General features: G+C 30.3%; 5 protein-coding genes across 10 annotated transcripts in view; 1 reads left to right on the plus strand and 4 right to left on the minus strand.

Moving 5' to 3' along the window:
* Positions 1 to 7,208: 7,208 nt before the first annotated feature.
* On the plus strand, positions 7,209 to 10,485 carry LOC109600733 (uncharacterized). Of its 4 annotated transcripts, XR_007547220.1 has the most exons (8): positions 7,210 to 7,893; positions 7,943 to 8,135; positions 8,198 to 8,537; positions 8,587 to 8,868; positions 9,042 to 9,331; positions 9,578 to 9,709; positions 9,849 to 10,145; positions 10,200 to 10,417. XR_007547220.1 is itself a non-coding variant. In XM_020016909.2 (7 exons), the coding sequence occupies exons 1-7, from the start codon at positions 7,494 to 7,496 to the stop codon at positions 10,336 to 10,338; spliced, it is 1,776 nt and encodes a 591-aa protein (XP_019872468.1). In that variant the 5' UTR covers positions 7,209 to 7,493; the 3' UTR covers positions 10,339 to 10,485. The 4 variants fall into 4 exon arrangements, 2 of the variants coding, with proteins under 2 accessions (XP_019872468.1, XP_019872467.1); XM_020016909.2 differs by lacking the exon at positions 9,849 to 10,145 and having other exon boundaries at positions 7,209 to 7,893; positions 10,200 to 10,485; XM_020016908.2 differs by having other exon boundaries at positions 9,849 to 10,417.
* On the minus strand, positions 10,478 to 11,602 carry LOC126264134 (uncharacterized). Of its 2 annotated transcripts, none has more exons than XM_049962872.1 (2): positions 10,816 to 11,602; positions 10,478 to 10,703 (listed from the first exon to the last, which is right to left on the minus strand). In XM_049962872.1, the coding sequence occupies exons 1-2, from the start codon at positions 11,582 to 11,584 to the stop codon at positions 10,525 to 10,527; spliced, it is 948 nt and encodes a 315-aa protein (XP_049818829.1). In that variant the 5' UTR covers positions 11,585 to 11,602; the 3' UTR covers positions 10,478 to 10,524. The 2 variants fall into 2 exon arrangements, with proteins under 2 accessions (XP_049818829.1, XP_049818828.1); XM_049962871.1 differs by having other exon boundaries at positions 10,478 to 10,763.
* Positions 11,603 to 11,658: 56 nt separating this feature from the next.
* On the minus strand, positions 11,659 to 13,193 carry LOC109600734 (uncharacterized). 2 transcript variants are annotated; one of them, XM_020016913.2, is made up of 10 exons: positions 12,989 to 13,193; positions 12,909 to 12,941; positions 12,824 to 12,855; positions 12,716 to 12,772; positions 12,569 to 12,661; positions 12,471 to 12,512; positions 12,382 to 12,417; positions 12,189 to 12,326; positions 12,048 to 12,136; positions 11,659 to 11,998 (listed from the first exon to the last, which is right to left on the minus strand). In XM_020016913.2, the coding sequence occupies exons 2-10, from the start codon at positions 12,914 to 12,916 to the stop codon at positions 11,783 to 11,785; spliced, it is 711 nt and encodes a 236-aa protein (XP_019872472.2). In that variant the 5' UTR covers positions 12,917 to 12,941; positions 12,989 to 13,193; the 3' UTR covers positions 11,659 to 11,782. The 2 variants fall into 2 exon arrangements, with proteins under 2 accessions (XP_019872472.2, XP_019872471.2); XM_020016912.2 differs by having other exon boundaries at positions 12,824 to 12,859.
* A 169-nt stretch (positions 13,194 to 13,362) lies between these two features.
* On the minus strand, positions 13,363 to 14,620 carry LOC109600731 (chymotrypsin-2-like). The gene is made up of 6 exons (XM_020016906.2): positions 14,530 to 14,620; positions 14,409 to 14,473; positions 14,254 to 14,345; positions 14,043 to 14,196; positions 13,727 to 13,987; positions 13,363 to 13,671 (listed from the first exon to the last, which is right to left on the minus strand). Exons 1-6 carry the CDS (start codon positions 14,594 to 14,596, stop codon positions 13,528 to 13,530), a joined length of 783 nt encoding a protein of 260 aa, XP_019872465.1. The 5' UTR covers positions 14,597 to 14,620; the 3' UTR covers positions 13,363 to 13,527.
* A 1,759-nt stretch (positions 14,621 to 16,379) lies between these two features.
* Positions 16,380 to 23,748, minus strand: part of LOC109600732 (cyclic nucleotide-gated cation channel subunit A) — a 46,035-nt gene continuing 38,666 nt past the window's right edge. The window contains exons 9-10 of the mRNA XM_020016907.2: positions 23,407 to 23,633; positions 16,380 to 17,349 (exon numbers count right to left, since the gene is read on the minus strand). Of these exons, the coding sequence (XP_019872466.1) occupies positions 17,223 to 17,349; positions 23,407 to 23,633 (354 nt within the window). The 3' untranslated portion in view covers positions 16,380 to 17,222. The remainder of the gene's footprint in view (positions 17,350 to 23,406; positions 23,634 to 23,748) is intronic.

Below are 23,748 nucleotides of genomic sequence, written 5' to 3' on the forward strand. Positions count from 1 at the left end.
TCGGTTATTGCATGCGATTCTATGACAGGACAAACTAGAATAGTACACTACTGTGCTTGTGTGCACTAAGTTAAAAGTGGTGTGGTGTTGATTGTTAACGCTCGCAAGTACGTCGGCGCCGTATGATTTATTAAATAAATAAAATAGGAGCTAAAGAAGATTCTTTAAGCATTGGTACAAGAAATTCTTAAAGAAAATATAGATAGACAATTGTCTAATTATATTCATTTTAAATTCAAAGTAAATTTTATCATATGGCATGGTTAAAATTAATAAGAATTAAAAACATTAACTTACGTGACAATAATTATAACTGCCTCTTTTTCGAAAATAGGAGATATCGGTTATATGTCATGCGTTTTTACGACAGGATAAACCAGAGCGCACTACGGTGCTTTTGTGCACTAAGTTATGTTATGTTGATTGTTAACGCTTGCAAGTACGTCGACGTCGTATGGTTTATTTAATAAATAAGATAGGACCTAAAGGAGATTATTTAAGCAATGATCCAAAAAATTCTTACGGATAAACTTTACGTTCTTGGCGGAGGTTTGTTTTTGATAGTAACAAAATTGTGACTATTTAGAATAAGTAGAAGGATGCATGAAGAAAATTAAATAAAACAAACTTCAAGTATAAAATTAAATTTACGATGGTAAAAACTAAAGTGCACTACGATATTTGTGTTCAACAAGATTATACAGAAGACATATTCATGGTAATTATTATTATAATTATTATATGAGTTTTAAATATCATCTAAGAAACAACAGGAAGTTTAAGTTTGAGAGTAACAAAACAGTGATTATATATACTCTATTCAAATTAGGCACGAGGTAACATAAACAGAATTAGTAACGCATAAAGAAAATTAAATAAAACAATATTATCAACTTAATTAAAGTGATTTTATATTTTTTTGTGGTAAATTCACATATGTGTACCATATGTTATTGCACATTGCACAAGTTGAAATCAGAGTTTGTTTAGTTTGCAGTAATGTACAAAACTTCAGTTACACCCAGTCCGGCCATGAAGTTCCTTTTTACACAATTACACAAATTACTTAATTTAACTAGTTTTATGCAAAATCAATTTCTAACCGGGTGTTTACCTTGTATTGATATTGATTTTTGATTAGAGATAAGGGAGAATTTGCTAAAACTAGATGAAACAATCCCTACAAAATATTGTAGTTAATATATTAAAATATGGTTAATTAAATAAGCAAAATCTAACTAATTGTCGGTTTATGCCTAATTTCATTTATTTTAAATACGGGTCAATTTTAAATAACTGTAATGAGTTTACACACATAGCATGAATAAATTAAGAAAATTGGAATGAGCAACTTACTTGATAAAAACTTTAACTGCCCTTTATTGTACTGGAACTAGATATGATTTAATAACAGCAAATGGTAAAACATGAGTATCCATCTTCCAATCGGGTATTTATTTTATATTAATATTGTTTTTTTATATAAAATAAAGGGAAATTTGCAGAAAGTAGACAAAACAATTCCTATAAAATATTATAAATAATATATTATATTAAAATATGGTTAATTAAGATCAGTTACTTAAGCCAGATTAACAGAAAAATTTCTATGAATGATTACAGAACTATTAATTATTAATTGTCTATCTATGTCCAATTACATTCGTTTCAAATTCAAAGTAAATTTATTCATATGGTATGATTAAAATTAAATACAATTGGAAACAGCAATTTACCTGATAAAAATTTTAACTGCCTCTTTTTCCAAATCGGTTATTGGATGCATTTCTGCGACAGGACAAACTAGAGTATTATGCTTGTGTACACTAAGTTAAAGGTGGTGTGATATTGATTGTTAACACTTGCAAGTACGTCGACACCGAATGGTTTATTTAATAAATAAATAAGGCTAAAGGAGATTATTTAAGCAATAATCTAAAAAATCCTTAAAGATAAAAGCTATGACATCCAATGTGAATAAATTTGGCGGAGTTTGGTTTTGATAATTTTGACAAAATTGTGATTATATAGAATAAGTACAAGTAATAAAACAAAATTCAAGTATAAAATCAAATTAATGATGGTAAAAACTAAAATGCATTACGGTATTTGTGTTCAACAAGATTATACAGAAGACAAATGTTCATGGTAATTATTATTATAATTATTATATAAGTTTAATTTTGAGAGTAACAAAATTGCGGTTATATATACTCCATTCAAACTAGGTATGGAATAACATAAACAAAATTAGAAATGCATGAAGAAAATTAAATAAAACAAAATTATCAAATTAATTAATGTGATTTTATATTTTTTGTGGTAAACTCACTTGTTTAGTTTGCATTGATGTACAAAACTTCAGTTAGACCCAGTCCAGCCATGTAGTTCCTTTTTACACAATTTTATAAATTACTTAGTTTAACTAGTTTTATGCAAAACCAACTTCCAGCCGGGTGTTTATTGTATATTAATATTGATTTTTGATTAAAGATAGAGGAGAATTTGTTAAAATTGGATGAAACAATCCCTATAAATATTGTTAATATATTAAAATATGGTTAATTAAGATTATTTAAATAAGTCAAATCAACTATAAACTTTAATCAATTATTAAAAAATATCTAATAATAATTTATTGTTTATGCCTAGTTACATTTATTTTAAATTCAAAGTCAATTTTTTATATATATATAATGATTAAAATTAAGAAAATTATAAAATACAACTTACTTGATAAAAACTGTCCTTTTTTATAAAATATAACAGGAGGGGTCGGTTATCGGATACGTCTAAACGATGAGATAAACTAGAATGCACTATGGTGCTTGTGTTCAAAAAGTTGAACGCTCCCTGGTGTTGAGTTTTTACGCTTGCGAATACATCGGCCCCCTACGATTTATTTGATAATATTTATTAGCACTGGTCAACAACAAAATCGTCCTTTAAATGAAAATATGATAAATATATAAGGATTTAAACATGCTGAATCCAGAATTGCTTTGTTTAATCGCTCAAATTGTGTATTTTGTCGATGGTTCTTAATTAACTTAATTAATTAGTTCTATCGTATTTGAAAACATCCATCAATTCCTCTCGTACATGCAGCAAACATAACGGAAAATTATGGAAATATGAAGTTGTTATTAGAAAAAAAACATTATTCACAGTATACGTGGAATTTTGTTGTTTTTTATGGGAGTGGGACAGTTGTGCAAGGGATAAGCACTATTTGCTAAAAAATTGGTCAAGAAGAGCATGTTTGATGCCTAGTGAGTCAAGAGTATAAAAGAAAAACCTTCAAATTGAAAAAAAATCCTACCACACTAGCTAGGTTTTAATAAAAAATATGTAAAAGCTATGAACAAAGGTTTTCAATATATTAATACCAAATTTCCTCGAATTATTAATTGAAAGAAGGAAGGTCCTCAAACACGAGAGCATATAGAGGTCTCATATTTTATGACCATGTTGAATGAAGCTGAAAAAAGGGCATGAACCGCTTTCGTTGAAAAAATTACCAGTAAATCAATCAAGAACTTCTATCTTCGTACAAAGCTTTGAAATGCAATATGTCCCTTAAAATTTATTTTTTACACTCAATTAGATTTCTTCCCTGCAAATCATGGAGCAGTATCAGATGACCACAGTGAAAGGTTTCATAAAGATATAGATAGTATAGTAGGTATAGTAGATATAGAGGTGCTACAGTGGGAAATGGTCAGAAGTACGGATGGAAATACCGGTTCCACAAAATTTGATTGCTCCAAAAAAATACCGTGACTTTGACAGCTTGTTGCGATGTGTTGTGAATGACTTGTTTTTATAAATTTTTATATAAAATACAAACTTCAATAGAAAATATAAGAACTAATAAACTAGTAAATAAATTGTTTAACGCTTTTTGATGTTCTATAATAGATTTTATCTACATAATATTGTATTAGTTATAAAACATATGATTTAAATTTGAATAAAAACCATATCTATAATTGTTGAAAATAATTCCAACAAACGTCGATCATTAAACCCGAACAACTATAGATATGCAAACAATGGTCACGAAAGCTTCAAACTTTACATTAAATAAAAACCGTTTTATTGAAAAATTACATTAAAAAAATTATAAGTGGTTTGTAATCATATATCCAGAAATATCTAATTTATGATAAATTATGCATAAAATTACAGACTAGTGTATTTATGTATGAGCTAAAGGAAAGTTTTCTAAGGCAATGGTCTTAAAATTTATTAAAGAAACTTATAAATTCATAAGAAAATTAAAACAAAATAATTAATGAATTATATATTATATGTAACTGTTTATGTCCAATTTTATTTATTTCTAATTGAAAATAAATTTAACATAAATGTAATGAATTAACTCATGACATGAATAAAATTAAAAACAAAAGGAAAGAGCTCCTTGTTAAAAATATTAAATACCTCTTTTTCTAAAATAAGGAGATCGTTCATCGGAATCTTTTAAACAATGGTACTCTACGGTGTTTGTATTCAACAAGATTATATAAAGGGCATATTCATGGTTATTGTTATTATTATTATCTGAGGTTTAGATATCATCCAAGAGATAACAGGATTTTGGTAGTAACAAAATTGTGGCTATATATACTCCATTCAAACTAGGTACCGAGTAACATAAACAAATTTAGTAGTTCAGAAGGGATAACTCACTCGTGTTGATGCTTATTTCATATTTTAACAAAGTAGAACTCAGGCATGAATAATTTCGTATCATACCTGTTACATGTTTATTTAACTTATTTTTACTTCTTTTAATGCCAGCAAATAAAACTAATTATAATATTCATATTTATGCTAAATTATTAACATTTTTAGATATAAATATCACGTGAAATATATGCGTAAGTAACGGATTACTATTGTTTACTTCAATGGGTACCTTATATGAATACACTATAGAATTTGTGGAACCTGGAGGATCACTACATCAGTTATGGTTTAGAATTGTAGTAAGGGCGTTGCAATATTGTTAATATACTAAACGCTTAAGTTACGAAAGAATTTCCAAATGTATGAAATTTTTGTTTCTCCTCGTTAAACCGCAAAACGAAAACCGCTTTTCCGTCGTCTGTAACATCTTTCGGTATTGATATTACAGATCGGTGCGGTATTCAACCGAGTCGTTACATTTAGCGATTTTGCGGTTTTCCGTCTAATATGTCATAAAGAAACATAATGCGTCATTACATAATTTGGGAAAACTTATTTTTTTCGATACTAAAGGAAATTCATTATATCATTTGAAATAAAAGAAATTATTTCAAAATTTTTAGGATATATATACAATCGACTCTTGTTAATACAAACCTTCGATAATTCGAACCTCTCTATAATTCACGAGTTCCCTAGAAAATCTCTTTATATTTCGCACTAAATCAATACATTTTTATCCACTTGGTAAATCGAACAAAAAAATTATCGCTACGTAACAAAACGAGAAGTTAATTCGAACTCATCTACGTCAAACACTCGTCAATTCAAAGTTGCAGAGAGAAAAAGAGAGACAAGTTCAAACTTGTATCATCGAGCACGAGCCTTTGTTTTTGTAATGATTCGTTTGTCACACACTGTTTCACGAATTGGTTTGTTTCGTTAAGTTTCAGTTACTATTACTCTAGGTTGAATATAGATTAAATAAAAGTTACGCGTCTTAAAAAGTATAAATACTTGAGCTTACTAAGCTGCTGACTACAAAGTGATGAAAAATTTCAAACCATTTGATATTTCAAACACTCGATAATTCGTAATATTCGAATTGACGAGAGTCAACTATACGAAATATGCGGAATATTTGAGAAACGGTTAGTCCACTACATCTTCAACTTTAACTTAATCAGTATTAGCCAATAAAAATATTTTTTCTAGCGATGTAGACATTTATTAGTGGTTATTTTAACATTTTATTTATTTTAACTCAGAAAATTTGTATGTTTATATGGTTTTTATTATTCAAATATATTACGGGATGTATAAAATCATCATCATATAAATATAAACAGCACTAGACGTCAGCTGTATAGCTACCGATATACTACTATAAACATGTCGGTGACGCGAATACACGAGATTTTATCCATCCAAAAAGTGTCTAAGGCGTCCAACACACTGCGTGTGCGTCACTATCAACACAACTCCCTGGTTGCTAAACAAACTTTGAACAATTGATGAACGAGCATGTCGGTGACGCGAACCTATAAGATATTCCACTACCAAAAAGTACCAAACGCGGCTAAAGAAGTTTTCACATCAAAAAATACTAAATAATCGAAACTAACTTAAAATCAGTTACCTTGAATTTCACAAAGACTGGAGTATATTGCACTACATCATATTCAGAAAAATACTGTGAGTGAGAATTGTTTTTTCGGTTAATATATTCTCTACAAGAGAAATATGTGAGAGAGCTACACAGCATTGCAATTGTATGACATATGTTATGTATCCTTAGACTTCACAACGGGCACGTAATATGTTATTACTAAAGTCTTCCTCTGAGATAATTACTTTAATTTTTAGTTAAATTAACGTTTTTATACAACGATTGGAAAGTCTTTGATCCTACTGAATTTTGAGAGGGGACATTACATTACCAAATATTTGAGAAACGGTTAGTTTTAATATTAACATATTCGATAATTTTGTTGATATCAAACGTGATTAATTACGTCTGTTATAAAGAATATTTGTGAATCATATACTTTTTATACATAATAATAAAATCGAATATCTTGCTTAATAAACTGTTTTGATATTTTTCACGGAACATAAAAATAATATGATTAATAAAAACATTGTAAGTTTTAAAATAAGTAATATCACAATTATAAATGAATACTAAAATTAAATCAAGTTCAAAAACTTATATATATTATAAATAGATGGCACTAAAGAATTCAAGGTTTCTACTAACACATACACATTTTAACTATTTTTTAGAGTCATCTATTGACGAATTATCTAAGCATATAAAAAAGATTTATTTTACATCTATATTATATATATTAATATTTATTAAAATTGTCAGTAATATTATTTTTAAGAAGCAAATCATATTTTTTTTGACAAGTATATATTCAAATATTATTTCAGATTATTATTGAATACTACGAAAAGAATTTGCGCGCCCCTTGCGGGTAAATGGCAAATAACAAGTTCATAAATGTTCCGTGTAATTTTTATTTTCGGAGCATAATAATAGATGTTTGCGTGGGAATCAGTTGTTATTTCTCTGGTTGTGGAAGAAATTATTGTTTAGCAGACTTATTATTTATTGTTTCTACTTCTTCTATTTTGTGATGTGATTTATTATCATGTTGAGATACTTGTGTGCGCTGTCACCATCTGTCAGCAACATTTAAGTGTATATTAATTAATTTATCTACCGGGGGATTTACAGTGTTTCATGACAGTGATAACAGTGACATTTTCGATACCAGTTTCTCAGCACGATGGAGCATCTACCCGTGTTAAAAGAAATATTTTCGAATAAATCCGAGGCTGTAATAGTTGGTATAATCAATCTTACAGTAGAAGCAAATCCCTGTGAGAGTAGTGAAATTATTTTTGAAAATATTGTTAACCTATTATCAGAAACTGGTGATTCGACCATAAATAACCCTGAAATGCAATTTCATGAGGGTGATTTAGATTATGAGGACGATTCAGATTTCGAGGAAGAAGGGGCTGTTGGTTATGCCAATCAATGTGCTAGTCAGGAGGAAATTAACAGGTACTTCGAAAGATTGAAAAGTGTGTTTCCTGATATTAATTCAGCTGAACTAATGGCCAAACTTCATCATTATAAGTACAATTTAAACTATGATGTTATTGTGGAAGATCTCACAACCAGTAAGTAGACTTGCAATAAATTTCACAGTGTGTAATTGAAAAATTATAGATGGTTACACAATAGAACCAATTGACTCAACAGACATTTGGAATCAACTAAGAGATATGTTACCAGATGCTGATCCTGAGTATTTGAGGGAACAGGCTGAGATTTTAGTTCAAGGCACACCTGATGCGTTAAGAGCATTTGTTGAAAATGCTTTAGAGCAGAAGCAATACCCCTCAAGGGAAGATTATGTGAAGTAAGTATTTGTTACATGACAATATATTTTTGGTTATATAATTTTTATCATTTAATTTTTAGGAGGGTTAAAGAACGAATTGAGTTCCAAAAATACACAACGAATTTTAACTTGAATGAATACTTGGAAATAGTACCAAACCCTATTGAAAAATATTCAAACTCAAACAGAAAATTAATTTTAGTTGGAGATGATGTAGATCCTAATGATATTAAGTTTGTCAAAGAAGTTTTGTACAATAAATACAGATTTCTCAGGAGAAAATGTATTGATATGGTGTTCAATCCTCAAGTTAATTTAGTACAGATCTGCAATAGACTTGATAGGTTACCCAAAAGTTTGAGGAAGCCAAGAGATTTGGTAAAAGAATCTGATTCAAAAAATACTGAATTGTTACAACTGGTAAGTATTAACAACTCATAAATGCACTTTCACAGATTAAAATTTGCAGATGGCATATTTGAAGTATGGAAAATTAATAAGAGATACAATAAAAGAGAGAGACTCTCTTTACAAAAATGCCAAAGAGCAAGCTAGGAAATTTGGACTTTTGGAAGAATGCAAAATTTGTGGTGATGATGAGCTGATTCCAGAGGAATGCTTTTTCTGCACTAAAGGTTGCATTTATTGTAAGGACTGCTTGAAAACAGGTCTAGAGGTTGCTATTGGTGAAGGAAATCTTGTTTTTCCTTGTCACTATTGTGATGCTGTATTCAGCCATGGTACCCTTAAAGTAAGTCATCCATCACCATGATATCAATTTGAGTTTTATTTAATATTAAGTCATTGACTTCCTTTTGAAACAAACATGAACAAAGATAAATAATTATTTGTTGATGTAATGTCATTTTATAAAATGCTAATGGGTAATCCTTTATGTTATTCTAATAAATTAATTTTACATAGATGGTTTTGCCAACAAAAACCTTTGAAAAACTGGAAGGCAGGATCCAGAGCGAGGAATTGCGTAAGGCAAACCTCGAAGGTTCAGACGTGTGCCCGTTTTGCAACTACATCCAATTGTTCGAGGAAAACGACAAGATTTTCAAGTGCAAAAATCCCGATTGTCTCATGGAATCCTGCAGATTGTGCAGGCACAAATCTCACATACCGCAACGTTGCGAGGAGATCGAGTACGATGAAGACGTCAAAATGCGGACCTTCATCGAGAATAAAATGGCCGAGGCAGTTATGAGGTAAAATATGAAGTTACGTTCGTTTTCATCTTCGATTTAAGTTGATATAATGATTTTATATTCTATGTCTGAAAAATGGATAAGAAAAAAGCAGGTAAATATGATGTACATCTATACATCTAAAATCTTGTACACCAGATATTCTACAAAATAACATGTCTTCAATAAAAACAATTTTTCCTAATCATGTCAAACAAATTAAAAGCTACATGTGTGTGGTATTTCTATTGAAACTTTGCATTTTAGGACTTGCCACAAATGCTCAAAAAAATTCATTAAAGAACATGGGTGCAATAAAATGACATGTTCTTGTGGTGCAACTATATGCTATCTTTGCAATAAGGGTGATATTGACTATCAGCACTTTCAAGCAGGAAGGTAAAAAATCACTTGTAATATATTTGCTTAGCTTTACTTTATTGTAATTTAATTGAGCACTGCGAAATTTCTAGTAATCTATAATTTCTGCATGTCTCAAAATTATTAATTAGATTCTTCACTTCCCACCAAATTTCAGGTGTGAACTTTACACGGAAAATTTGACAGCACTCCATTTAGAAAATGTTAGACGAGGTGCAAGGGAAGCAAAGGCACAATTAGGGGCGAAAACTTTTAAATTTGATCCGGAAAAGGACATCGAGAATTTAATTCAATAGATTTGAGAATATGTTCCTATTAATACTTATGATTTTTTAATATTTGTCCGTTAATAACTTGTTCTTTATTACTAATACATACTATAATATTATAATTTTAATATATATGCATGCATTTAAATGGTGACATGGTCTCGATAAAGCTTAATTGCAAATTGGTGAGCACTGCTAATGATAATAACAACTTGTCTGTGATCAAACTCTATATTTAGGTGTGAACTACATACAAACGACTTAACGGCTCTACATATGGCGAATGTGCGACGTGGTGCTAGACAAGCTAAATTAGACTTGAAGGGGAAGCGAGTGAAATTCGATCCTGAGGATCACATAGATGAGCTATTTGCATAAACTTTAATACATATGTGATATTTTGACTTGGGATTATGTTAAATTTGTGTTATTATTAATATAACCATACAATTTTTTATTTTTGATATGATGTTAATTATGTTTGTTAATTAATCATGGACTGAATAAAAATTAAGAACACCATCACCAACGTTTTTTTATTTATCATGTAAATGTATTTACGTATCACCATGGTCTATAAGTACCAAAATAATACTGACACAATGGACATGTGTGTACTACATTATAGCAGGACTTCATGCAGTAGGGCAGAAGACAGCACGGCCAACAGTAACATAAACACAACAGAATCGCCGTGAAATGTGTGGCTGTTGATCTTTCCAGTCGTGTTTCCGTCAAAACCACTGAATTACAGTTCGGACACACGATGTAAAGTTGTTCGGGACCGAAAAAGAAAGAATCCACTATAAAATACCCAAATCATTTAGTTTTAATGGTACGTGATTTAATATTTACCGGATATAGCACTGTGCGCATCGTAAAGTCCTTCAGCTTCGGCGTAACTTGGCGGTGGTTGCCGAGGTTTGAAGCTTTCCGATGCCCTCATTGGATGTGGTTTCGGCGACGCCGCCGGCCCAAGTTTGAGCACTGTGGAGTACGTAGGAAGATTTCTAGTTAAAGATTTCGTCATTCTTGGCGTGAACTGTTGCAAGGATTTAACGTCTGCAATGTTGTACACAAAATAGTGGTTCGAATGAGCCGGTATTATTGGTGTGGATGAAAAATGCCTCTCTTGTACGATTTCGTTGTGATGTGGCCTGGAACTGGATGATGGACAATACGATTCTTGCTGGAAAGTTTGATCTATCAACACGTCATGATCGTTTGATTGGGTAATAGTGATATCGGCACGTGTTTCTTCTGGTTGTTCCAGCTCTTTGGTGGATGTCGAACCTTCCTCTGGCTGTGTGTACGCGCTTCTCACTCTAAATAGAGATGCTGCGGATAGTGGTTCGTTGAATGTGTGATATGAGGGTAATGAGGACGTTACTGAATGAGTATCTGTATATCTTTGAGACCTTACTTCCGTTTCGTTTATGGATCCCGTGCTTACGCCATCATTTACTGATTCTTGGGTTGAGGATGATTCATGAGCGTGATTGCTATTGGTATATGGTTTGAGTAAGAAGTTTAGCAGACTGGATATGAAATTGAAACTTGATGTGGTTTCTGAAGCGTTTTCGCCTTCAGGTTGCTTATCTTCTGGAGAACTGTCATCTTCCATAACATTTTAGTTTTTAATAAAAGCATAAATTTGACATTCTACAAATAAATCCGTCAAATTTAAAAAGATGAAGGTTAGGAATATATCAATTATGTTTAATATGAAAGACTACAATATTTTTGAAGGATTAAAGGTATTGGCTATAAGATAAGAACTTTTAAATTACAATTAATATATAAATGTTTTGTTGGGATGTATTTAATAGGTGCCCCTTTTAATAATCTTCGCAATTTGTTCCTTTAATTGTGCAGGAGGCTTAACACAACCTTTAGTTTTATCGTATTGTCCCAAGTATGCTTTACATGACTGGCAAAACAGAAATATGTTACTCTGTGCCATTAGAAATGGTACTATGCAAATTGGCCAACATCCAATCAATACAGACGCTTTAAAACTATTCCTTGCGATCAACGTCTAAAAAAGCTTTAATTGATAAAGTACCAACAAGCCCACCGTGGCATACCTGTTTCTTGGTTTGTTTTATTGCTGGCCGTCCAATTTTATTGCACAGTGGGCAACATATTTTAACCTTTCCAGGTTTCCAATTCTCCACTAAAACACAAATTATCATATAAATAGGCATATGTTTCATATTATAAATTACGAGCAGTGCGAAATTTGTAAATTTTCTTCCTTTCCCCGGCGAGGATTGCCCTTTTGGCCGGACAGTGGTCTTTGCATCTGCATTGCACCAAAAGGTCCTCCATTTCATCTTCTGATAGTTCATCACACGAACAACAAACTACATTTTAAAAATCGATTAGAGATATGTTCAATTTTATTTTTTATCTAATAACCTTGCAAATTCTCGTTCTTTTCGTCGTCTTTTGTAGCTGCAAATGTGTTAATTAATAACCATTTAATATTATTCTTTGGACAGACCCACCATCCTTCTTAATTATTTTCACTCGCTCCCGACAAAACAAATCTGAAATATTTCATTCGTTTATTTAGTCTGAAATAAGTTATAATTAAAACAGGTACCTGGACATGTAGCTTCACTGGAGGTGGCCTTGTCGGAAAGGGAACGAGAGGCACATTTCTTCGAACCCGGTGGACAACATCTTGCTTTGCAGGCTAGTGTGTTAATGCAACAAAAGTAAAAATTTATTTAAATTACACGACATATACTTCTCTCTTTTAAATATTCGTTCAAAGGGTCTCTCCCATATTGGCTCGTACGCAATTCTGTGACAGATCAGATTAATGTGAAAGTAAATTTAATGAATCATTTCCTACCACTGCATTTACAAAATGATGGTGGGTCGGAACTGGCTAAAATATTTTTTTATATTTATTCAAATTTAAAATGATCTTTACTTACATGACCATAGATCTTGCGACATTGAATTGGATTCTAAAAGTACATGTTTTTTAACTTGCTTGCAAATACGTTTTATTTACCTTTAAACGAAGTCGTCTTTGTTGGTGGCATGATAATAAAAACATAAAATTGTGTAGCAAATTTAACTACACAAATCTTTAATAACTAAGTAAACTGGGGCAACAAATACTGACGAATATTTTCCATGATGATATACGAAATGTTAATAAAACTAATTGTGCGTAGGTTTCACTCAAGAACCATAATACTTATTTGTAATACAACATAATTTTGACGTAAAAATTTTGACAAGTGTATGTGTGGTTAATAAACTGTCAAACAATTTTATTTATTTTTTAAATGTGGATTGTGAAGTGGATTTTTTAAATTTATCTACTACGTGGTTATCAAATGCAAGTAAAAATAATTTTATCTTCAAGGTTAAGTTTATTATTTGAGAAACTATAATGTAATATTAAAAATATTTATTCTAAGAGTTTGTGCTCCTATTTGTATATCTGACATACAAACAATTTCTACACAAAACATGGCTACCAAAACAAGTATAATTCGTATTTCAGTATTATTTTACTATTAAAAATACTACGAGTACTATTAATTATACTCCAGTGTATTTTCGAATCCATTCTCTATAATTGGCCACTCTGGTTAAAACTCCTGGCATTATGGCACATGGTTTTTCAGACCATGAAACAATTCCATACTGCGTCCCGTCAACTGTCAATGGACCGCCTGAATCACCCTAAGGCAAAAAGTTAAATTATAACAACAAATTTAAATATCCTCGTGTGACTTACAGAACATTGTCCTTTCCATTCACCATCAGCTCCGGCACATATTTGATAAGGGGCGGAGTAATTAGCCCCGTGGTATTTGGTGCAAATCTCATCCGGATAAATCGTAAGTTGAACTTGCTGAAGAACCGGCATTACAACTCCGTTCACTTGTTGGTAACCCCAACCAGCAAGCATGGCTTCGTCCGTCTCTTCAGGCATTTTGTTTTGCATTGGGAGTTGAACGGGCTGAACGTTGTCTGACATCGGTATGTTCCCTTCTAACTGTAAAACAAGCTCTCTTAGTTATTTTTTACTTGAGTTGAATTAGAGTAGTTACTTCCAAAAGTGCAATGTCGTTTATGGGGTACCCATCGTTAACTTGGTAATCCTCATGGACGATGGCTCTTTTGACTGGTATGGTCTTGTCGGGGACGGGCAAACAGTTGCTTGAGTTTACTGTTCCGTATAAAATATTGGCGAGGCTCAATGAACTAAAATTAAATTGAAGGTTAAAAAATGTTACTATATAAGTAATTGTTTTCGTTTACTTTGGGTAAACGCAATGAGCTGCGGTTAAAATCCACTTTTCACTCAGTATTGATGCTCCACAATTGTGACAGTTTCTGTATCTCATCGACACCTAAAATATTATTTAGCATTAAATACTAAACAGAAAGTGAATTTGACCTGTTGTAAAACTTACAATCCAAGGGTATTCTCCATCATTGGCATCGGTTCCATTAGTGATTTTTAATTTATCTGGAAAACCTGTGAAAAGTATATAATTAATATGTTATAAATATATTAAATATTTATTTTTTTACCTGCAACTAGTGCAATAACAAGAAGTACGAAGAGAGTTACCACTTTTCCATCCATGGTTGGTGACATACTGGAACTTGAAGCAAAATCGATTTTTTGTATCTTATCATATTTAAACGTCATGATAAATAAAGTAATGCATTTCGAGTATATTTCAAATGATAAATGTTCTTGAATAAGAATGAAATTACTTATAATTGAATCGTCAATTAAGCAAATTTTATATTTAGAACTTTATTTTTGATTTATCACACTTTTTTATGTAATAGTACCGATTACATCGTTTACAACTTTTATCATAATTGTTTAAAATTGTTCTAGAAGGTGCAATCAGATAGATGATGTACTTGTGTTAAACAAAACATCGAAGTAAATCATTTTATTACACCAACAACAAACTTCGTATTAAAAAATAATTAATGAGGTGTGTTTCGTTTTTATTATCTAAAAATTGTACAAATCCTTTTTTTTCGACGTCTTTCTTAACTATAAATGTCTTACCATTTAAAATGTTTCTTATGGGGGCAATTTCCACCGTTCTTAACTATTTTTCCTTGATCACGACAAAATAAGTCTAAAATATTTCTGTTATTTATGCAGTTATGAAAGAAGTAACCAAAACAGCTGAAGTACTTGAACACACTTTATTATAGTATCGAGTACAATGATAATAATTTTAATCATAATCGTTTAAAATTATTTTATAAGATGCAGTCAGATAGAGTATGTTCTCGTAATAAATAAAACAACAATATGAATTGCAATCATTCCAGCTTCTGTTAGTTCATCACACGACCCCCAAACTATGTATTAAAAAAAATAATTAAGTGTTTTTTGTATTTTTATTTATCTAAAAACATTGCAAATCTTCGTTTAATAGTCAAAATAAAAAAATGTTAGATATTTATTTTATTTATTTGTTTATGAAATATGTAACCAAATTAGCTTCACTGAGGGTAGTTTTATCAGAAGAGGAACGTGCTGCACTTCTTTGATGTTTCATTGGTCACACATTATTGTGGTACCGATTATATACTTAATAACTTCATAATAAAAATGATAAATGTGTGTTTAGTATTTTTATTTAAAAATCATGCACATCCTCATTTTTCCACCGTCCTTCATAACTGTAAATATGATCACAAAATGAACAGCCATTTAATATTGTTCTTATGGGAAGACGTTCCACTGTCCTCAACTAATATATCACCACAAAATTTCTAGAATATGTAACCAGAACAGCTGAAGTACCTGGATAAGTAGCTTCACTGAAGAGTTTTATCAGAAGAGGAACGTACAGTGCATATTTTATTCTTGACTGGTCACACTTTATTGTGGTACCTATTGCATAGTTAATAACTTTATTATAATAGTTAAATTATTCTATAAGGTGCAATCAGATAGAAGCCAACCATTTCACCTTTTATTACGACCTACAAACTACGGATTAAAAGATGATAAATGCGTATTTAGTTTTTTTTATATAAAAATTGTGCACATCCTTATTTTTCCCATCGTTTTTTCTTACTGTAAATAACAGCCATTTAATATTTTTCTTGTGGGAAGATTTCTCATCGATCCCGACTATTTTTATTAGGTCACTACAAAAAATTTAAAATATTTCTTTTATTTATTTGGTTATCAAGTGAGTAACCAAAATGGGTAAAGTATCAGTACAAGTAACTTCACTGAATGTGGTTTTATCAGAAGAATAACAATATGCTGCATATGTTTTATTTTTGACTGGACTTTATTGTGATACCTACTACTTAGTACTTTATCATTATTGCTTAAAATTATTCTATAAGGTGCAATCAGATAGAGGATGTACTTGTGTTAAATAAAACAACAATATAAATTACAGTCATTTATTATTTTGGACAATTTTACATTATAAATTACTTCATTTGAGTAATTAGAATTTTTTGCTACATATACATAATCATATTTAATTCATCTAAAAATATTTCTTAACAATTAGTTGTTCTTAAGATATCGCTTAACAATATACTGTACAATAAAACATTATCACAATTATAATAAGGCTTGTAAATTACTTACATCTAAACAATTTAAGCACATAATTGCAGTTAAATCAAAATAGTTCTCTCTTTTTAATAAAATAGATATGTCTAATCTTTCACCTTTCATCATTGACCGTTTTTTTATAATTCATTCAATTGCACAAAACACAAAGTACTAGATAAACAAGCACCATAAGAAAAATGTTCGGTTATTCCACTTTGAAATGAAGATTAAATAAGTGAAAATACAGATTTTATGTGATGTTTTGCTTAAGGGGCTATAGTAAAAATACTTTTTGTAAAAATTAAATCATCAAAAAGTAGAATAATCCACACAAAAAATTTAAAATTGAATGCCCCATCAAAATTAAAATTTAAAAAATGTTGGAAGTTCTCAATCGCAATATCAAAAAATATAATAATATCATGGAAGACCATACCTGTAATTACATAATTTAAAAAATATTACTGAATTATTTTAATTTTGATGGACATTCAAGTATTTAAAATTCAATTTAATTGATATAACGTCATTTACCGTGAACGGTATTAAAATTTTATTCTATAATATAAAAATATTATTTATTTACTTCAGATATTGTGATAAAACCTGTCACAACAACTGACACATCTGATATTCCCTAACAATCAACAAAAATAAATAATAAACATTACATGGTCTTATGGCGTGCTATTGACTCAGATACCTCTCGTCTTGCTTCGAAGGACTTCAATCTTCTCCTCCCAACAGGAATTGCCAACGTGTCCGACAATGGACCGTCCTCCTTGTCCTTATCACTAAAAACGTAGAAATTCAATTAGAACGCACACAAAACTACAATTGAAGTTAATGAAATAGCGTATTGGTGGAAGCTTGTGCTCGTACTTTTCCCTACATCCACTTGTTTATACCACAATTACATCAAACGCATAAAAATGAAAGCTTGTTAATAATCATGTATCGTATATCAACAATCAAATTGTACGTTTATGACGTAATATAATTTTATACTCAAGTCTACCCTCGGACCCTTCCATTAACACTCGGGCGCTAACAGTCCGCGTTATTGGATACAAAACATTAAAGGCGAAATATTTTCGTCGTCCCGAAAATTTGATAACGAGTCCCGAAAGTTATCAAGACGGGTTTTTAGTGCCCGTAACCGGAGAGGACGCGCGTTTTAATAATAATCGCGATGCACAACACGAATATCGATTTACATTTTTGCTAAAGGCTCGACCGAAAAAAAAAAGAAAAATCACAGGTTCAATTTAAAGTTGGAATTAAGTTGTGTGACAACAAACTCGGCTGGTTAGTTCCAAATTAGTTTACAATATTCAACAACTTTATTAATTGTTTGTAAGCCACACATGACTACTAAATTAAATCATAGTTTGGCCACATCACAACAATTGTTTCGAATTCGCCTGTTAGAGAATTATCTAAACATTATTCAAGATATTGCGAAAGTTTAAATTTAATGGTATTGATTTGATCAATTGTAATCGTTATCTGTTGTCGCCAGTTACTGTGATGTCTACAGGGAAAATCAATCTCAGATATCTCACTCAGATAATGTAAAAATAAAGGAATACACGTACGGGGTGGGTCGAATTGGTTGATTTACGAGTATTTATAAATTAGAGTCCAAATTTCAATTGTTTTAACGATTGCTGCACACAGCATTTTTATATCTTTGACTATTTTTTATCAATAAATTGTCGTATGGATTTATATTTGGAAAAAATGTAATTTTTGTATTTAACAGCATTTTTATATTTTAATTTCTAAAATATTTATGAACATTCTAATTTGCATTATTTCGAAAAAATGTGATTTTTGTATTTATTTTTTTTGTTACAAACATGAGATGGAGAAAAACTGACTTAAGTGTCCAAAGTTGACTTGTTTTAAAACGATAGTTTGAAATTTGGCATGTTTCGAAAAAATGTAGTTATTGTATTTAATTTTTTTACAAATCACCACAGCTTCAGATGAGATAGAGAAAAACTGACTTAAGTGTCCAAAGTTCAATTGTTTTAAAACGATTGTTTTTAATAATATTTTGGTATGTTTATTCGTTTCCGAAATATTTATGAATATTGAGATTTGGCATATTTCGAAAAAATGTAAATTTTGATATTTAATTTTTTTTGTTACAAACTACCAAAACTTCAGATGAGATAGAAAAAAACTGACTTAAGTGTCTAAAGTTCAATTGTTTTAAAACGATTGTTGTTAATAGTATTTTGGTACGTTTCTGAAATATTTATGAATAATGACATTTGGCATATTTCGAAAAAATGTATTTTTTGTATTTATTAATTGTTGCTAATAGTATTTTGGTATGTTTATTCGTTTCCTAAATATTTATCAATATTGAGATTAGGCATATTTCGAAAAAAAAAATAGTTTCTGTATTTAATTTTTTTACAAACCACCACAACTTCAGATGAGATAGAGAACAACTGGCTTAAGTGTCCAAAGTTCAGTTGTTTTAAAACGATTGTTTTTATTAATATTTTGGTATGTTAATTAGTTTCTGCAATATTTATGAATAATATCATTTGGCATATTTCAAAAAATGTATTTTTTTGTATTTAATTGTTGCTAATAGTATTTTGGTATGTTTATTCGTTTTCGAAATATTTATCAATATTGAAATTTGGCATATTTCGAAAAAATGGAGTTTTTTTATTTAATTTTTTTACAAATCACCACAACTTCAGATGAGATAGAGAAAAACTGACTTAAGTGTCCAAAGTTCAAATGTTTTAAAACGATTATATTTAATAATATTTTGGTATGTTTATTCGTTTCCGAAATATTTAAGAATATTGAGATTTGGCATATTTCGAAAAAATGTAAATTTGATATTCAATTTTTTCGTTACAAATCACCAAAACTTTAGATGAGATAAAGAAAAACTGTCTTAAGTGTCCAAAGTTCACTTGTTTAAAAACGATTGTTGCTAATAGTATTTTGGTATGTTTATTCATTTCTGAAATATTTATGAATAATGACATCTGACATATTTCGAAAAAATGTAATTTTGGTATTTAATTTTATTGTTACAAATCATCAAAACTTCAGATGAGATAGAAAAAAACTGACTTAAGTGTCCAAAGTTCAATTGTTTTAAAACCATTGTTGCTAATAATATTTTGGTATGTTTATTCGTTTCTGAAATATTTATAAATATTGAAATTTGGCATATTTTGAAAAAATGTAGTTTTAAAAATCGCCACAACTTCAAATGAGATAGAGAAAAACTGACTTAAGTGTCCACAGTTCACTTGTTTTAAAACGATTGTTTTTATTAATATTTTGGTATGTTAATTCGTTTCTGAAATATTTATGAATAATAACATTTGGCATATTTCAAAAAATGTATTTTTGTATTTAATTGTTGCTAATAGTATTTTGGTATGTTTATTCGTTTTCGAAATATTTATCAATATTGAAATTTGGCATATTTCGAAAAAATGTAGTTTCTGTATTCAATTTTTTTTACAAACCACCATAACTCCAGATGAGATTGAGTAAAACAGACTTAAGTATTCAAAGTTCAATTGTTTTAAAACGATTGTTTTTAATATTTTGGTATATTTATTCGTTTCTGAAATATTTATGAATAATGATATTTGGCATATTTAGAAAAAATGAATAATGATGAAATGTTATAAATAATCAAAACTTCAGATGAGATAGAAAAGTTGACTTAGGTGTTCAAAGTTTATTGTTTGAAAATAATTGCCTGCTTTTGATATCTCTAATGGCTTCTAAAATATTTATGAATATTTGGCATATTTAGAAAAAATTTAGTATATTTTTTACCACTAAAACACTTTTTTACGTAACAAAAGATAGTGGAGATAATCTGTAAATTATCTTTAGCTAGATATATAAGATATGGCCACTATTGTAAATAGAATGATTCAAATCACCACATCCACAAAAATTTGGCTCATTTCGTTGAAATGCAACTGCTTGCCTGAGACAAGTTTACTGATAAACTTATCCAATTCACATCTGGCAGTTTTAAATTACGCGGTTCATAATTAAAATTGGCACGTTCCACACAATTTATTTGCACGCGTTCCAGATTAAACGACGACGTAACTTCATCTCATTTAAATGAAAAAGCTTCGCGTTCGACACCTTTATGTAATTCTTCTCCGGTTACTTACATTTCTTGTAAACTGGATGTGCAATTGGAACAGGGCGCGAAAAGATTTGCCAGGAATCAGTTCGCGTTTCCCATCTACGTGTTGGTTGGTAGGTGATGGGAACGCGTCGAGATTATAAATTCGGTCGTATTACATCTGTTAATGTATTCCAGCGGCAGCTGCGGTCTGACATGAACTTATTGCGCCATTTAATTGGCCCGCTTGTCCCATCTTTTTTGATAAATCGCACCTGGCCGGGACGGGCGGCGTCCCGACGGTGCCGGCGCCGCTCCTATCCACGTTGTTTTTTGCGTCGGTGTTTTTAATTGATAGGAAGCGCGGTTATCGGTTCGGCCGGCGGTCCCAATTATTTTATGCGAGATTTATGCGGTGCGGGACAAGAGATGAATTTTCAATTGGGACGTCTGTGTTTTATAAGGCTGAGGAGATTAAATAACTCGGGTTTATTCGGGGTCGTTTATTGGATTTATTTTTGGGTCGATCATGTTTTGATGGGTAATGCTTGTAGCAACAAATTTTAACTTTTTTACTAATACTTCACAATTTTTATATTGTCGGTTAATGATTTTAAAAATGGTGGATGCGTCTGTTTATGAAATTGTATAAAAATCTCATTTTTTAGAAATACAACGATACATACAGTGACAGTTCATTCAAAAAAATTTAAGAAAAGAATTTTTTAGAATAATACTATGTTTCTAATGTTTAACTTTAAATCATCACAACTTTCTTTAAAGTAACTTTTATTCAACAAAATAATGATGATTATAATCAATAACATTTTGACAATGTTAAACAAACAAATTTATGCCATGAGAAAAAATTAATTAAAGTTTGTTGAAACTGAAATAAACTATTTATAAGGTAAAATATTGGACAAATACTAAAATGAAACTAGTTTCATGGAGAAATATTTGGACTACATGGAGGGTGAGGAAAAAACGAAAATTTTCAAACTATCTTTGATTCTGTTATTTAGAATTTTTTTCTTTATTTTTTACAATGTAGTAAAAAATAAAAATATCATAAATATTTTGAATAAAATTTCATTTCCGGTCTAGCCGGAAGTGATATCAACTTTGTTATTTTCAATGGAGCATCCTATATATTTTTAGATTTTTAAATTCTATTTGTAATTGCAAATAAACTGACTACACCATGTCCTCTATATAACCCCAAAAGTTTTTGAGTTATTTTTTTCCAAAAATTTCGATAACTTGATGGTCTAATTAAAATGTCTGTAAAGCCACACTCTTCATTATTTGTATGTAATTATGTATATCTTAAAACATCAATAACTTTGCTATTTCCAATTGAACATCCAATATATTTTTAGATTTTTAAATTCTACTTGTAATTACAAATTTAATGACTATACAGTGTCCTTTACGTAAACCCAATAGTTTTTGAGTTATTCATTTTTTTCCAAAAATTTTGACAGATTGATGATCTATCAAAAATGTCAAGCTATCAATTTTGTAGCTAGGACGTTAATTTTTGGTATACACTTTAACCAAGGGCCATTTTTAGTATTCTTCTTACATTTTATTTTGTGCATCTTAAGTCACTAATAGGTTAGTCATCTTCAGTAGAATATCCTATATATTTTTAAATTTTTAAGTCTACTTTTAAGGGTAATTAAAATGTCTATACTACACAATAAATTAGAAATTTCAAATCAATGCCTTTTCCATTCTCCATAAACTTTTGAATGAATCACCTTGAATACTGTTTAAAAATATTAAAATATAACCAAAAGTACAAATTACTTGTTCCGGTTTCCAATATATTTTCTCTATTAAATTAATGATTATTATTAAACGTTTCATACAGACACTATTTTTAATAGAGCCACTTCCTTTTGTGGTGGATGCGCCTGTATACAAAATTTAAAAGCTTGTTTTGAATATTACATAATACATAAAATATTAAATCATCAAAGGCTCAATATTTTTACTATACAGTTCTGTATAGAATGTAATTGTTTTGTTATTTTGTATATAAAATATTAAAAACACATTTGTATTTTTCTAATAATAAATAACAAACATTTTTTATTGTAATAAATTGGGATTACAGTTATATATTTTCCACGCATTTTTATAGAACGATAAATTGTGTAACTATAACATAACACATATGATAAATTGAGAAACAAGATAATCATTTTCCTGCCTTCCGAGTATCATTTTCCACCTGACAGTTTTAAAGCTCTAACAAATGCGATGCATATTTAAACTTGAAACTTTAAACCGAAAGTGTGTGTGTGTGTATGTTATGACATTGTGCATTTTTATTTATGCTAAACAATTTTTTATATAGGTTGTCAAAGAACAGTAGTTTCCTGCGACCATAAACTACAATATTGTGGTTGGGAACGGTGAATATAATCCGGTCCAGAACGGAAAGTGGTGTGAACTACCGGTGCATCAAATGTGGTAATCGTGTGAAATTATTCATTGTTACCTTGTATGTAAACGTTTGTAATTTACTACGTCTTCCAGTCTTTACCGTAACTCATTGTGATTTATGTTTAATCTGTGTAAGGCTGAAGACTCGACTCCTCACTCCTGTTTATGTACGTATAAGTACTGTATTTAAATAACACACATGTAACGTGATTTAGGGCAACGATAGGGCAAAAATTGAATAAAACATACTTACTTGTTCTCGATTTTGGTGAGTCGTTGTTTGATTTTGGCCTGGCTGGCGCTGAATTCGGCAAGAAGCCTGGCGAGGCGGTTCTGCAACACGTCGACGGTGTTCTCCAGTTTCTTGATGCTGTCCGCCATCGAGTCCTGCGTCTCGCGCGCCTTCTTGAACACCTCCTCGTCCAGCAGACCGTCCTTGCGCAGCAGTTGGCAACCGCGCTCCGTCAGCGTTGCTCTGGCCTTTACAGAAAAAAAAGGAACCAGACGGGGTTAAGGATGCGTGAGGATTTTTAATTGGATCAGAAGCAAATTGCAATTAGAAAACTCATAAAATGTATCCATGTTAATGAAATGA

This window comes from Aethina tumida, chromosome 2, assembly GCF_024364675.1.
Source record: "Aethina tumida isolate Nest 87 chromosome 2, icAetTumi1.1, whole genome shotgun sequence".
Classification (NCBI taxonomy): domain Eukaryota; kingdom Metazoa; phylum Arthropoda; class Insecta; order Coleoptera; family Nitidulidae; genus Aethina; species Aethina tumida.